Source organism: Hirsutella rhossiliensis (genome assembly GCF_020360975.1).
Source record: "Hirsutella rhossiliensis strain HR02 chromosome Unknown scaffold00001, whole genome shotgun sequence".
Lineage (NCBI taxonomy): Eukaryota > Fungi > Ascomycota > Sordariomycetes > Hypocreales > Ophiocordycipitaceae > Hirsutella > Hirsutella rhossiliensis.
In genome coordinates, this window is record NW_025408667.1 from 685,091 (window position 1) to 698,673 (window position 13,583).

General features: G+C 55.9%; 4 protein-coding genes across 4 annotated transcripts; 2 read left to right on the top strand and 2 right to left on the bottom strand.

Moving 5' to 3' along the window:
• Nucleotides 1-327: 327 nt before the first annotated feature.
• On the top strand, nucleotides 328-2,260 carry HRG_00029 (uncharacterized protein; the record flags this gene model as incomplete). Its single annotated transcript, XM_044858500.1, has 5 exons — nucleotides 328-797; nucleotides 860-1,000; nucleotides 1,801-2,033; nucleotides 2,105-2,175; nucleotides 2,246-2,260. The coding sequence occupies 5 exons, from the start codon at nucleotides 328-330 to the stop codon at nucleotides 2,258-2,260; spliced, it is 930 nt and encodes a 309-aa protein (XP_044724900.1).
• A 1,443-nt stretch (nucleotides 2,261-3,703) lies between these two features.
• Nucleotides 3,704-4,621, bottom strand: HRG_00030 (ribonuclease t2 family domain-containing protein; the record flags this gene model as incomplete). Its single annotated transcript, XM_044858501.1, has 2 exons — nucleotides 3,704-4,299; nucleotides 4,441-4,621. 2 exons carry the CDS (start codon nucleotides 4,619-4,621, stop codon nucleotides 3,704-3,706), a joined length of 777 nt encoding a protein of 258 aa, XP_044724901.1.
• A 1,241-nt stretch (nucleotides 4,622-5,862) lies between these two features.
• Nucleotides 5,863-6,609, top strand: HRG_00031 (MULE transposase domain-containing protein; the record flags this gene model as incomplete). The annotated part of the gene is made up of 4 exons (XM_044858502.1): nucleotides 5,863-6,350; nucleotides 6,417-6,442; nucleotides 6,505-6,541; nucleotides 6,600-6,609. 4 exons carry the CDS (start codon nucleotides 5,863-5,865, stop codon nucleotides 6,607-6,609), a joined length of 561 nt encoding a protein of 186 aa, XP_044724902.1.
• Nucleotides 6,610-9,870: 3,261 nt separating this feature from the next.
• Nucleotides 9,871-12,437, bottom strand: HRG_00032 (uncharacterized protein; the record flags this gene model as incomplete). The annotated part of the gene is made up of 2 exons (XM_044858503.1): nucleotides 9,871-11,865; nucleotides 12,252-12,437. 2 exons carry the CDS (start codon nucleotides 12,435-12,437, stop codon nucleotides 9,871-9,873), a joined length of 2,181 nt encoding a protein of 726 aa, XP_044724903.1.
• Nucleotides 12,438-13,583: the final 1,146 nt, after the last annotated feature.

The following is a 13,583-nucleotide window of genomic DNA, read 5'->3' on the forward strand; positions in this document are numbered from 1 at the left end:
TCTCAGAGGCTCTTCTTGATTGAGTCTTTATAGCTTGTCAGAGTCGTAGCCTGATTATCTCTAGCAAAGACGGCGTCTGTACAGCGAATCGCAAGGGGGGTGTAAAGGAACGTCACGCACGCTCATGTCACTCTAACCGCTCACTCGACTTGCTCTCGGGAAACGAGTACGTTGTGAAAACTATCACCTCTTTACCTCTCGTGCAACGACTAATTACAAAAGGGTGAAGACATTTTACCGCCATCTGCCTCTTTAATCTCCGTTTAGCCATCACCAGACTCTAGAAGCGCTTGTTACTACCGGGGGAAAAGCTTCATCGCACCCATCATGTCCATTCTCTCCCTTTCGCTGCTGGTTCTGGCTGCAATCAGCCCTGCGTACGCAAAAGTGGCGAAGCCAGTAAGCTGCGACCCGCAAAACTACTGCGCCGGCACCGCGTTTGATGCCTCACTGCAAAAAACCCACCTGTGCGGCGATAAACGTCTCGGCCCCGTCGACTTCAAGACCGGCGATGCCCCCAAAGCCGTCTGGAAGACCTACGTCCCCTTCTCCAAGACATGCCCCGGTGCTTTTCTAGGCGAATTTGGCAAGGACCAGTGGTATCGGTATCCTCCGGAAGACGGCTTCAACCTCGATTCTAGCGGCAGGCCCATCAAGGAGAAGAAGACCTTAACCCCGGGAACGCTGGTTGACCGCTTCGGAGGTGAGGGTGGCAAGTTTCTGTCTCCCTGTGGGACGCCATATGAGAAGCGATCGCTACCACCGGCTAGCCTGGCGCCATACCCAGCAGATCCGAGGTAAATTCCTTCGAACCAAACTTGCCGAGAGGAGCAGCCATTCTAATGTGCATTGACTACAGCCATCCGTTCAACTACCGCGTGTACAAGGTGATTAAGGACTTTCCCGTGTCGGCTGGCCCTATTGCGCCTTTCTTTGACCAGCCCGGACTTGGCGTCCAATACAAGCTGAATATCAATGTCTCCATGGCCTTGAAGAAAGGGTACCTCGAGCCACACGCAGCCAGCTGCGACACCGGGAAGGTGGCGAGGAGTCTGAGGGTCCATAGAGTGTTTTGAAAGGAGAGGCCTATTAATTAGTGTACTGTCTGGTAGCTGGCCTACCAAGTACTGGACCTCGAAATGTCCTGGTGGCTGCAGGCGAATAGGACCGCTTCTCGTGTTCTCAATAGCCAGCCTATACGATGGTAGAGGTATTGGACTTTAATTATATCAATATCACCACTTCCTACTTTGAGTACCTGTCAGAGCAGAGAAGGGCTTATAATACGCATTAACATCACCTCCAATGGGGGTGCCCCTATTTTTCATGGTATAGCGGTATTTTACCAGCTTGACAGTACCTGTCCCGGCATCGGGTGGGTATGCCGGGCCGTAGCGGCGCGGGCTGTGCTTCTCCACATCGGGCCCTGGAGACCCCAGGAGAAGTTAAAAAATCCGGTTCCCCCGACGATTCCAGATCAATGCCTGTTCGAAAGACGACGTTTGAAACTCGTCCACATACGAAAAGTCGCTCTCCATTGGATGAAGCGGTAGTGAAACTGACATCGTTCGCCCCCTTCGTTGTCTCGCGCTGGTATCTATTCTACGGGCTCCCCCTGGGTCTGGCAGGGACGAGTATGGCGCTTGCTATCGTCGCCCTTCAAAACTCCCTGAAGCTGAATCCCAGAGACTTTAGTTAGAGCAGGTCCCCCGGCCGCGACGGGAAGCCTCGGAGCGATAAGAGTGCGCGAGGGTTCATCAAGGCAACGCTGTCCCTGCCCGGAGTCTGACCGCTGTGCAGCTTCTTCTGTTTCTCCTTTGGCTTTACTATGACCGGCGGCGACTGGGTCGTCGAGTATCTCGTCGACGTGCGTGGGGGAAACATGTCGCAGATGGGTTGCGTTCCTGTAGGCTTTAACGGCGGCATCCAGCCCGGGAGATTGCTCTTTGCCGAGCTGACCTACCGGTTCGGCGAGCGCCACCCGATTCTCGCCTACAGTCTCGCCGCCATTGTTCTCCAGCTCGTCTTTGGCTGTAAGTCTACAATGTAGCCATGTATCGACATTGTCTGCGGTGTGCTGATGAGCGAGCTCGCCATCTATGAGTGCCCAACATCATTGCCGCCTCGGTCTCCGTGTGCCTCGTCGGCATCTTCACCGGCCCTTTCTTCGCAACAGTAAGTCAGCCGCCACCATCCGGAACTCCTCCTCATCGGCAAGATCGAAGCAACATCGACCTCTCGCAAGCGCGGCCGTATCTAAGGAATCTAGTTGGGCTCGAAACCATTCCCGCATCACCTCCGCTCGCTCGCCCTGGGGCTTGTGCTTCTATTCGCCCAGATTGGGAATCCCTTGTTCCTGAGCATTCATCGTCTCGCAAGCCAGCGTCTCGATGCTCCACCCCACCTTGACAGGTCTTCTCCCCGCGACGGTCATCATTTAGTTCTTCGTCCCGCGTCCCAAGTCCAAGTCATTGTTCAACGGGAGTGCGATGGATTAAGAATAGCGGCGCACCCAGAGAGTGATTCGGGGTTACGCCGGAAAGCCGGGAAGCGGTTTGGCTCAAGGTCACATGGAGTCCCGCGCCTGACAAACACTAGACGCTCGCCGGTTCGCGAAAAGATGATCAATATGGCGTGCATGATTGCTTGAACTGATATTCTAGACATGACATGCAACCAAGGGATTGGGGATTGACACAAATTCCAAGCACCTTCCGTAGACCTTAACCTTGAAGGCGTTATTTGCTTGTATAATCTAGACACTTCGCAAGGAAGTCGACTCCTAATCAACATCTCCATCTATACCGAACTCATACAGGCCCCTACAGCATCAAACATTAGCCAACATCATTCCTTTTCTTCTTCATAGGTTCCAGACGCCAACAAAGTACAACCTCCCACCAAAGCTGGTATTCCGAGACCGTGTCCGTGTTCGTCGGGCATAGCTTAGCAAGGTCAAGGCCAGCTATCGTCATGGTCGAGTTCGCCTCGCTCAAGGCGGTCGTAGGTGTAGTTTCCAAAGACATATTTGGCGTCAGTCATGAAGCAAGCAGTTGGCTCGTCAACGGAGTTGCGTATTCGGGATGTGCGGACTCCAAACGGGCGCCTGTCAGCCATTGACTTCCCTTTGCTTCGGATAAATGCGGCGACCAGAGTCCTCAAACAGGTACAATATTCGGAGCGAGCTGGGAAGATAGGTCAGAATAAACATTTCATGGCCTGCCTTGAATGTCAGTCTCTGCACACTCCGGGGTAGCCGGTGCGTGCTCCAGGACCGGTTCTCTAACAGCGATTCTCTGGCATTAAGGAGACGATTATGACCCTCAACTCGAGAGTAAGCACTGTCAGCACGTCCTCGTGTAAGGCGTGCGGGCAGAAGGGGAAGGAGGAAGACGCAAACGAGACTCGACAGAAAGAAAGAGACGGCATTTAGCATTGTTTAAACTATCCGGCAAATGTGATGAGCACCAAGACCAAGGGGCGAGGCTTAAGAAAGAACTGGGCACAATGAATTTATATATGCAACGTGTGATGTGTAGATTCACCTGATGGAACAGTCATTACATGTAAGTCTTCTCAGCTGCCAATTCCGTCCTCTATATCTTCCGGCCCGCCGTGTGCAGAAGAACGGACTGATATACAAGCATGTCCGTCGGTCTATATGCCTCGTCGGTCTTCCCTCCAACCCGTTGGTCCTCCCTCTCTACACGGCAGCCTGTTCATTCCACCGCCGAGCCTTGGGCAGGTACCGAACCGTGTATGGACAAGAGCTCTTCGGTCCATCCGGATCAGCCGCAACGAACTCGCCATCCTGCAGCGACCCGCGAACATTGAAGTGATACCACACCTCATTAATGGCCCCGCGCCTGCAGCGAAGCGTCACGGGCGCCCCGTGCCGCTCCGACAGCACGTCCTGAATCTCGTCGCGCGAGTACGAGCGCCGGTACGACGGCTCGATGCCCGCGTCGGCGAGCCACTCGTGCGTCGGCAGCGTCTTGAAGAGCCCCACGGCGCGCACAAAGTAGGCGGCCGCCTCCTCGGCCGGGCGGTAGCGCGCGCCGTAGCAGCTGGGCGCGAGGGTGCTGATGCATGTGCCGTGCTTGGCCCACTCGTGTTCCCACAGGGTGTCGTCGGCGCCGCGGTAGGCTTTCCAGTATCGGTCCATGTAGTCGAGCGTCGAGCGTGCGCCGGCGGCCGTGAGCACGTCGCTGAGGTTGGTGTAGACGCGGTCCGTGTCGCAGGCCGTCGGGTAGGAGCCGTCGCAGTTGTCGGGCCAGAGGCCATGGATGGTCCACGAGTCTGTTCATAGATCAGGGCATTGTCTTATTTTCAGCGCTTGCCGCCCCATTTAACCCCTATTCATCTGACCCAGGCTCGATGGAGTTTGATGCTATTGCTGAGATATTCATCATCGGGAGGAGGCCACGACTTGTTACGTACCAGACGGCCCCGTCGGGGGGTGCGTGTCCCAAAACTGCGTCTGGAGCAGCTGACCGGCCGGGATGAAGCAGCAGGTATCGACGACGGCTGACGAGTTGTGGCACGAGAGCGGCGAGTCGCTGGGACACGTCTTGCCGGCCGAGTGGGCCAGAAGAGGCGCGAAGGGGCCGAGGGGATGCATGGTGAGAGGTCCTGCGCGGTGAGCTCGAGAAATGGTTGACGAAACGACTGTCCTTTGATTGGAGGTGATGGAGAAAAGATGCTTCTTTGCCTCACCAGCTTGGAAGACCGTGAGGATGGTCAGGGCCAGACGAGAGTCCCTCCCTTTTAGGGGCGTTGGCGACGGAGCTTCCCAACCACCCACAAACCGAGGTACCTGAGCTCTCCGAGCTATGAATGGAGGAACTCGACCAGCCAGCTAAGGGGTCCGAGTAATCAAACATACACTCCTGATTTTCAAACATACACTCCCGACCTAAGCCCCATTTGGAAGAAGACCCCGCCACCAAAATTTGGCGCGCGCTTTCCCAACGCCCTGGCTTGCCGTGACCATCGCCGCCGCCCACCCGCCCAGCCACCTGCCTTTTGGCCGCCATCTGCATTTTCGCAATCATCAACAATTGAAGCTATCACCACTTGACTCAACACAACAACGCCGCCGCCGCCTACCGCAATAGTCACGTCTAGTCAATCGTCCCGATGAATTCGACCGAAAGCAATACCAACAGTAGCACCGAGGCTATCACGGAGATGTCTTTCGATACGTATGATGAGGCGCTTGAAACACTCAAAGCTACGCAAGAGCTCCTTGGCTACGTCGTAGTCGTTGCAAATAGCAAGAATACCGGCAAGCCTAGGCGCAAGGAAGCCAATATCCGCTGTGAATACAGTGGTCAGTATAGGCCCTGGGACGAGGCAGAGGGTATATACAAGACGTCATCCAAGAAGTCGGGATGTGACTTTCGCTGTTACATCCGCTTCTACCGACGTTGCAATGCATTCAAAGTCACCATCAAGCACGGCTCTCATAACCACGAACCTCTATTTGAGCCAATTGCTAACCCCATCGTCCGTCAACGAAGCCAACGCAAATTCGGCATCGAGCGTCTTCATAGCCTCGTCGAGGGCTTAGCAAGAACGTCAATAACAAGAGCAGGGATATCGTGGATGCTATCCGACAGGAATATCCTGAGCTCCTTATTACCGATTCTGATATACACTTCATCCAGCTGCAACTTCGTGCCTTCCGTTACGGCGCCTCTACATCTACACAGCCTTCCTCGATGTACTCAAAGATGCTAAAGCAAAGGGGAAATCAGCTACTATGCAGTTGACCGTGGCCCTAATGGGAAGGTTTGGAGGTTTTTCTGGACATACGATGACTGTATTGCTGACTGGAAGCGTAACCCCGAGCTCCTTATCATGGATAATACGTATAAGGTCAACCGCTTTAACATGCCGCTTCTACAGATCATTGGCACAACAGGGCTACACAAGAGCTTCAGTGTAGGCTTTGGCCTCACTGCCAAGGAAGACGAAGGCGCGTTCCAATGGATCCTCTCACAGTTGCGTGAGGCTGGTCGGCAGGCTGATATTCCGGACCCGGGCGTTGTGATTACCGACTTTGATACCGCCCTGAAGAACGCCCTTGACTCTATCTTCCCATCAACGCAACAACAAGTGTGCGTTTGGCATATGATGAAGAACGTGATCCTTCACATCAAGAAGAAGTGGGAAGGATCCCTCGATGGCACCGAGATTGGCGGAGATAGGCCAGAACAGGAGACTCGCCTCGCTGCAGCAGCCGCTCTCGACGACCCTATACAGGCAGATAATGCCATTGACGAGGACCGACCTATCGACCGTGCCACTGATTACCAGATTCAACATGCCTCACAACTGGCAGATCAGTGCGTTGAGCAACAAGATGATCGTGAAGATGACGATGGAAACCCAATACTACCCCCGGCTCCAAGGCGGACTTTTGAGCACACAGCTGACGGTATCCGTGATGCCTGGGTTTCAGTCTTTAGGGCTCGCACGGCTGAGGAGTGCAGAGATCAGTGGGATCTACTCTGTATAGAGTTTTCGGATCAGCCAGGTAACCTAGCCTAACTACCCTCCTACTCTAACCTTTTACTAAATAGCTCCTCTTATAGCTCTCGTTAATTACCTCCGTACAACCTACTGGCCATGGCGTGCCCAGTTTTCCACCTACGCTATCCAACAGTACCGAAATTATAACATTACGGTAACTTCCCGTGTGGAGAGCACACATCACGAGTTGAAGTCACGATTACGCAACCGCTTCATTGACCTCCATCAGCTACAAGCACATCAGAGGCTCGTTACCCATCGGCAAAAGAAGCATCGCGAAAGCTTCAATCCGAGTTTGCAAGAGCTAGAGTTGAATGGGCCAAGCAGACGATTATGAAGTCACTGCACCGAAAAATTGGCTGGCAGCCGATGAAACAGATCTTCAGGCAAGTTAGGCTAGCCCGGGCTGAGCTTGCCGATAATCGAGGCATGCCTACGATTTGTACGGGTGCTTTCACGATGCAATGGGGGCTGCCCTGCCGGCATACAATCCGCGATTTGATCCAGGCTGACGCGGCCGCCCTTATACCATTGCATCTTATTGATAACCACTGGCGGGTTTACGGCGTGACTGTAAGTATCTTGCTCCAGCCATAAGTACTATACTAATTTACTAGCAGCCTGAACAACAGCAATATATCGATGCAGACCACGAAGCCGATCCTGACGTTGTCCAGCCTCGCCGGCGTGGAAACAGTAGACGCGAGGTCCTCCACTAGAGGCATCTACGGGCCGGATCCTTAGTGCTTGGGAGCAAGAGGAGCATAGAGCCAACCCAGAGCTCGTATCACGGCCACCAGAGACGCAAAAGAAGAAGAGGAAGGGCACAGGCACCACTATCATGAACAAGAGGTCGAATACACTTGCTTCCGTGAGCAGCCGGGTTGACGATCTTGCCCAGCAGATCGGTGATTTCATCAAGTCACAAGCAGCAGCAACGCCGGTGCTGTTATCACAGGTGCCCTCACTTCCACAGGTGCCGCTGGTGTCACAGGGATACCAAACGACGATGCCCTCACTTCCACAGCCGGCGCCGCCGTCACAGGGATACTATGTGATGCCACCGCCTACACCAATTGTGCCTGTATACGTACAGGCGCCGGCGCCGTCACAGTGGCAAGAACCGCCTCCTCGTCACAGGCACATCACGACGGCTTCATGTGGGCACAGCCGCCGGCACAGTCTCACGAGACGGCTACGGAGCATTTCCAGCAGCTGGGGATCAGAGGACACGGCACCATACAAAACTAGCAGGCAGGCCGGTCACAAATTCGTTCCTTACGTGCCTCGCCCTCCGCCGCGTCGGACGGATCCTTCCTCACAGTCACAGTCACAGTCACAGAGGTAGGCAAAGACCTTCCGCCATTATATGCATATTGTATATATATCGGAAGATCGATCGGGCCGGGCTTATTGATAGCTTCAATTGAATGACTCTAAGGGATGCATCTTCCGGCGTTGGTAATAATTGCAGATAGAATCCATATATGTCAGACAATAGTGTCCCACCTCGCGCACGACAGCGGTTGATCTTTGTGGCATCAGTCAATTGATGAGAATTATCTAAAGAACAAAGGAAAGGAAAAGAATTGGATGCACACATTCGTGCAACAATATATACCCGATCATTGCGGCGAAGCCTGGCGCAGTGGCAGTGATCGAGCATAAGGTTTCAGGAACTGACACGGGCGTGATATGCGACAATATATCTAGGCAGGCAGCCGCGGCAGCGGCGTTGGGAAAGCGCGCGCCAAATTTTGGTGGCGGGGTCTTCTTCCAAATGGGGCTTAGGTCGGGAGTGTATGTTTGAAAATCTGGAGTGTATGTTTGATTACTCAAGGGGTCCAAGCTTTGACGAAACCGCCTTTGCCTCGATCTGGTAGGTGTCGCTGTGGACCGGGTGTCGCTGGTGGACCGGGTGTCAGCTGGGTGCGGGATAGCACCAACGTAGCTGATCGGCGCCCGTGGGCGGGCGACCCTGCGGCGAGATAACAAAGGGGAATGTGGCGCGCTTGTTGTTATCTTCTGGCTCGGCCGAGGCGTGATTTCTGAGCAATCACTCATCCTCTAAGTCGCTTGTTTGTCATGCCCAGGGCCATCAAGGTCGAGCAGCAAGAGACGGGATGGACAAACATACATGAGCGACTTTGTCCAGCCCGCCGCTATCGGAAGATCGGAAGAGAGAAGAAGAGAACCATCGAAAAGTGGCGACAGGGGGCGTTTCAAGCCCATCTCCCCATCGAGCTTGGCGGTGACGCCGTGGTGCCGCCTTTATTCTTGTCTCGCAATATTTGCAATTTAGTACAACGCTGACAGGCTGCTGCTTACTTGGTAGGCGCAGCAAAGACGCGCCAGGCCCAGCAGCGACGTCAGCAGGCCTCCTTGGATCCGCAGAGGTGACGACTCCAGTCCCGTGGACGGGCTCGTGGCCAAGCATTCCACCGTGCACAGCAATGCCAAACCCGGCGTTTGCATCGCTGGCATCCAGTGACCGCATACACCTGTGTGTATCAACACAGCCGGTGGTCGGCAGAGAAGACGTCCAAGAGGTGAGGTTCTCCGAGTACATGGAAGTGCGGCATTTTTATCCCCCGTATGAGTATCTGCACCGAGCCCTGTGAGAGGTGGTTTCAGGCTTGAGTAAAAAATCCAACGATATATTTCCATCGGGAAGAGGTGCGCCAAGTTCCAAAACATAGGCGAACGCGTTCACCAAGCATTGCCAGTAGATGGAGCCGCATCCGGCCGGCCCCGCAAAGCACCGCCTCAACGGCCCGGCGGACAGGCGGGGCCCGGCCGCCGCCATTCCTGATGAATCCAACCGGCCCGCCAGCCCAGTCACAAGTACCAGTCACCCGCACCTTGATCCTCGTCGGTGGCAATCATCCAACTCTTTTACATTTCATTACATTTATCAATCTCGGCTCTGTGGTGCTCGAGATGTCTACCTAGGCTATGCGTGTAGGGCGTAATCAACCCCTGGCCCATGTCATGCCATGCCATGCCATGCCATGCCATGGGCTTGTGAAAGAGGTCGGGAGGCCATGCCTCTCAACAATAGAAACAAAAGGAAACCAGCCTGTTGCGGGTGGTCGAGGGTATCTCTGTTCACCGACCACAAAAACTCCCCCGGTACAGGAAGCCAAGGAGATTCGTCATCGCTCTCTCTAGAAACGCCAAGAGGAAAAGCGAGCTCTTCGCTTCATGCTTGTAGAAAATGGAATAGAAAAAGAGAGCACTCGAACAAAGGAGACATTATAGGGATCGAATGGCCGACCGGTCCTGCGCGTGACGACCGACTTCATGGCGCTGACATCTCGGGCTCAAGGCTCCTCACTCTTGCAGGCCCTCGATCAGCGCATCACGGTCCACCGTCTCGGCCGTCACCTTGGCAGGGGCGCCTTTGCGCCTCTGCGCCGCCCAGTACTGTTGGAAACCCGGAATCGCTCCGGGCTGATTGATTCCGGGAGATCGATTTGCGTCCCCGTCCTTCTCCCTGTATGATAGGGTCGGCGAACTTCCGGGAGTGGGACGCGAGCCCGCTCCCCATGGCCGCCATCCGACCCAGCGGCCAAACGCGCGAGAGCCTCCTTGCGACGCAGGAGAGGGTCCAGGCGATAGGGGTCGGGAGCCGGGACTCGAAACAGTTCGCGGCGTCTGGAAGCCGGCAAAGTGGTCGCGCAGCGCAACATCACTTCGCTTGCCAGACGCCGAGGAAAGCGTCGGCCGGGCCGTGACGCCCGTTACGACGGCATCAGCGCCGCCGAGTCGTCGTAACGTCATCTGGCTCGGCCGAGATTTGAGCGTATGGATATCCAAGCCGCCCGCGAGCGACATGATGGACTCGTGAGACGGAGCGCGCAGCAGTCGCGAATGGACGACCGCATCGTGCTGGAAGTAATCCGGATCATCTGCAACCGAGCTCTCGGGAGAATGCGCCCTCTCCACCACCAACACTGGTGTCTTGCCGTGGCCCTGCGGCAAGGCGTCTTCGTCTTCGTCCTCTTCCTGAATTGTGTCTGATGGAAAGACGTGAACAGCAGGCTGCTTGCCAGGCGGAGTGGTGGGCGCGGTGTCCATGAGCGACATGGATATTGACTGGAAGCTCTTGGACGATGCATTCGAGGGCCTTTTGCTGTGCGAAGCCCGCCAGGTCGGCGACATGGGATCGAAGCTGGTTGTCGGCGACGTCATGAGATCCGAGTCGGCGAAGCTGGTGTCGAACACGGCACTGCCCAGCCCAGACGGCGATGAGCCCGGGGACGAGGACAGATCTGAACAAGGGTTTGACACGCCTCCCCAGCTGTGGCGCGGCTTGGACGATGCTGGCGTTGCGGCGCCCGTCGCAGGCGACACCAAGGCCGGGGCCGCGGGGGAACTGGCGGGGCCCCACTGCGCGGGAGGTCTGGGAGACGCGGGGGAGGCGTAGACGCCGGGCAGCAGGCCCTGCCGCCGCTTCCTCGGTTTTCTCACCTCCTGTTTCTTGGGGGTGCCGGCGACGTGGTAGTGATGGTGTATGTGTAGCTCTTGCGACAGCTTGGGGCTGCCCTGCATCGATCCAAGCTCGGCCTTGAGCGTCCGTGCTTGGCCGGCGTTGTCTTGAGACACGGGCTGGTGGTGCATCAGCTGGTCTCGCAGCGACTGGATCTCGTCGTTGGAGCTGATGAGCATCTCCCTGAGCTCGGCCATGCCCAGCTGTAAGTTGGCGTTGTCTTCCAAGAGGTCGCGTACAAAGTGGCCGACAATCTTGTTTCCGTTGGTCTGTTCCTGAAGCGATTTGCTGGCGGCGGCGCCCTTGAGTCGGCCTGCAGCCACGTCGAGCTGCTTGTCGATGTCGCGCTGACGCTCCATCCTGCCGACCACCTCGGCGTGACGTGCGTTTTCCTGGCGAGCCTCCTCCTCCATGCGCTCGAGTTGGTCCTGCATGTCGAGGATCCCGCGCTGCGCCTCCTTGAAGCGCTGTGCGTGGGTACGAGCATCGTCCTTGGTGGACCGCAGCTCCTGGTATAGTCTGTCCTGTTCCTCTTCGAGGACGGCAATATGGTGCTCTGCGTCGGCGGCCCTGGCGGCGGCAGCCTCGAGGCGGCGGACAGTTTGCTGGGAGGCGAGAAGGCTGGCCTCGAGGGCCTTGATCCTGGTGTCAGAGTCGGAGACGGTATGGTTGAGAGCTTCGAGCTGGTCGAGCAGGCTGCGATTTTCCTCAATCTTGCTCGCGTTGACGGCCTCGAGGTCCTGCTTGTCGTGTTGGAGACGCTCGATACGGCCAGTCAGGTCGAGGCGATCACGCTCGGCATCAGCCATGTAGGCCTCATGCCTGGCGAGCAAGGCCTGCAAGGCAAAGGTCAGTGACGACTCCATCAGAGCGTGTTGGCCGCCATCTATGTCCAAGCCATCTATACCGGGAAAAGAGATATTGTAATCCCGTGGGGTATCAGGGGGCGCGGGAAGGAAAAGTTGAAAGCCCAGCTGGCATGCAAGAAAACAACAAGCAATTAGGGCAATGGGTAAGTGGTGGGGGTCCGGGGACTGGTCGGGCACAAAGGAAAAGGAATGCCCAGGCTGGAATGACGCGGGATGAAGCAAAGCGGAGCGCCGATTCGCGGGGCATCAGAGAGTCGAAATTACTCGGACGCGCGAACACGACCAGAGTAAAGTGTGTATGTGTGTGTGGAAGACAGAGAGGGAGAGAGAGATGGGCGTGTCTTTACACGTACCTGACCGAGTTGGGCCGCCGTGTGGACGTCCTTTTCGACCGTCTCGAGGACTGAGCAGCTCTTCCTAAGAAAGACACAGTCGACACGGCCGCAACAGCAGTGCAGCGTCGTCGACGAGGGATCACGGCGGGCACGGAGCGACGTCGAACGCTGAAGCAGGTCGGGAGCTGGAGAGCAGGCGGCCATTGCGGGAACAAGGAGGAGCAGTCGGGCGAGCTCGCGGTCTTCATGGTCCAGAGAGGAGAGGACCCGCCGGCTCGGCAGAGGTGGAGGAGGGTGGAGGAGCAAAGATATTGAGGTTAATGCGGCAAACGAGGACGAGTCCGATCAAAGGACGACCCGAGGTCTGAAGATGGCTGAGTCGAGGATCAAAGGAGCGAGCGTGGTTCGAGACATGTGCGGTCGACGAGGAATGGAAAGACGGTTGCGTGTACGAGGACGAGCTCGCACATGGAGGCGAGAGTGACGACGTGTGGTCCGGATATGGATGTCGTACTAGGTAGGAGGTGAATGAAGAAAAGGGAGAGGAGAAGCGCAAAGGGACTGAAGATGGACGGTTGTCTCTTCAGCGAGGTAATAATACCTGAGTCTGTTTTCTCCACCGTTCGGTACCGAGTGACTGGCGCGAACATGTATCTACGGCAGGCTGCTTGTATACAGGGCGTGCGAGCGCGCGTCGTCACGTGCATGAGTGGTCGAGGGTACATGAAACATGCAGTAAATACCACGTGGTCAGAGGTTACGTTTCTCGCGACTGAACAAATGCAGAGTCCCCAGCCACCTGATGGGGTCCCCAAGGTACGAGCTAGCGGAGCTCCGGTACACTGCTCACGTGCAGAACAAGTACTCGACGCCTTGCTAGCACGAAAAGGTGGATGTTTGTTTGCCAGCTAATGGCGGGTGGGGAGATGGATGTCCAGAACTGGGGTTTTCTCCAGGCGCGCCTACCTTGCCAAGTACGAGGTAGATACCGCAAGGTGTACTGTACGTAGCAAGGGCATTGACCGGCGGCTTGTTGACAATGGAGACGTTGATTCTCGGCATGGAGGAGCCTGTATCAATTAGGAGATAAGCCAATCTTTGAGGCATCTCTACGCTGGCCCGGTTGCGGTGAGACTTTTGCTTGCAACCATTGTGTCTCCTTTTTCTGTGCGAACACTCGTACTAATACTTCGTACTGTACACAGGTGCTTTAACATGGTCACGCTCCGCTCTGGTCCAGTCACGACACACAGGAGAGAGACACGGGGGGCAAGGATGCCGCCTGGACACGCAAGCAGATCGTCGTGTTTGTTTTTTTCGGCACCAAGCGCAAGCAAACATAAAGTGGGT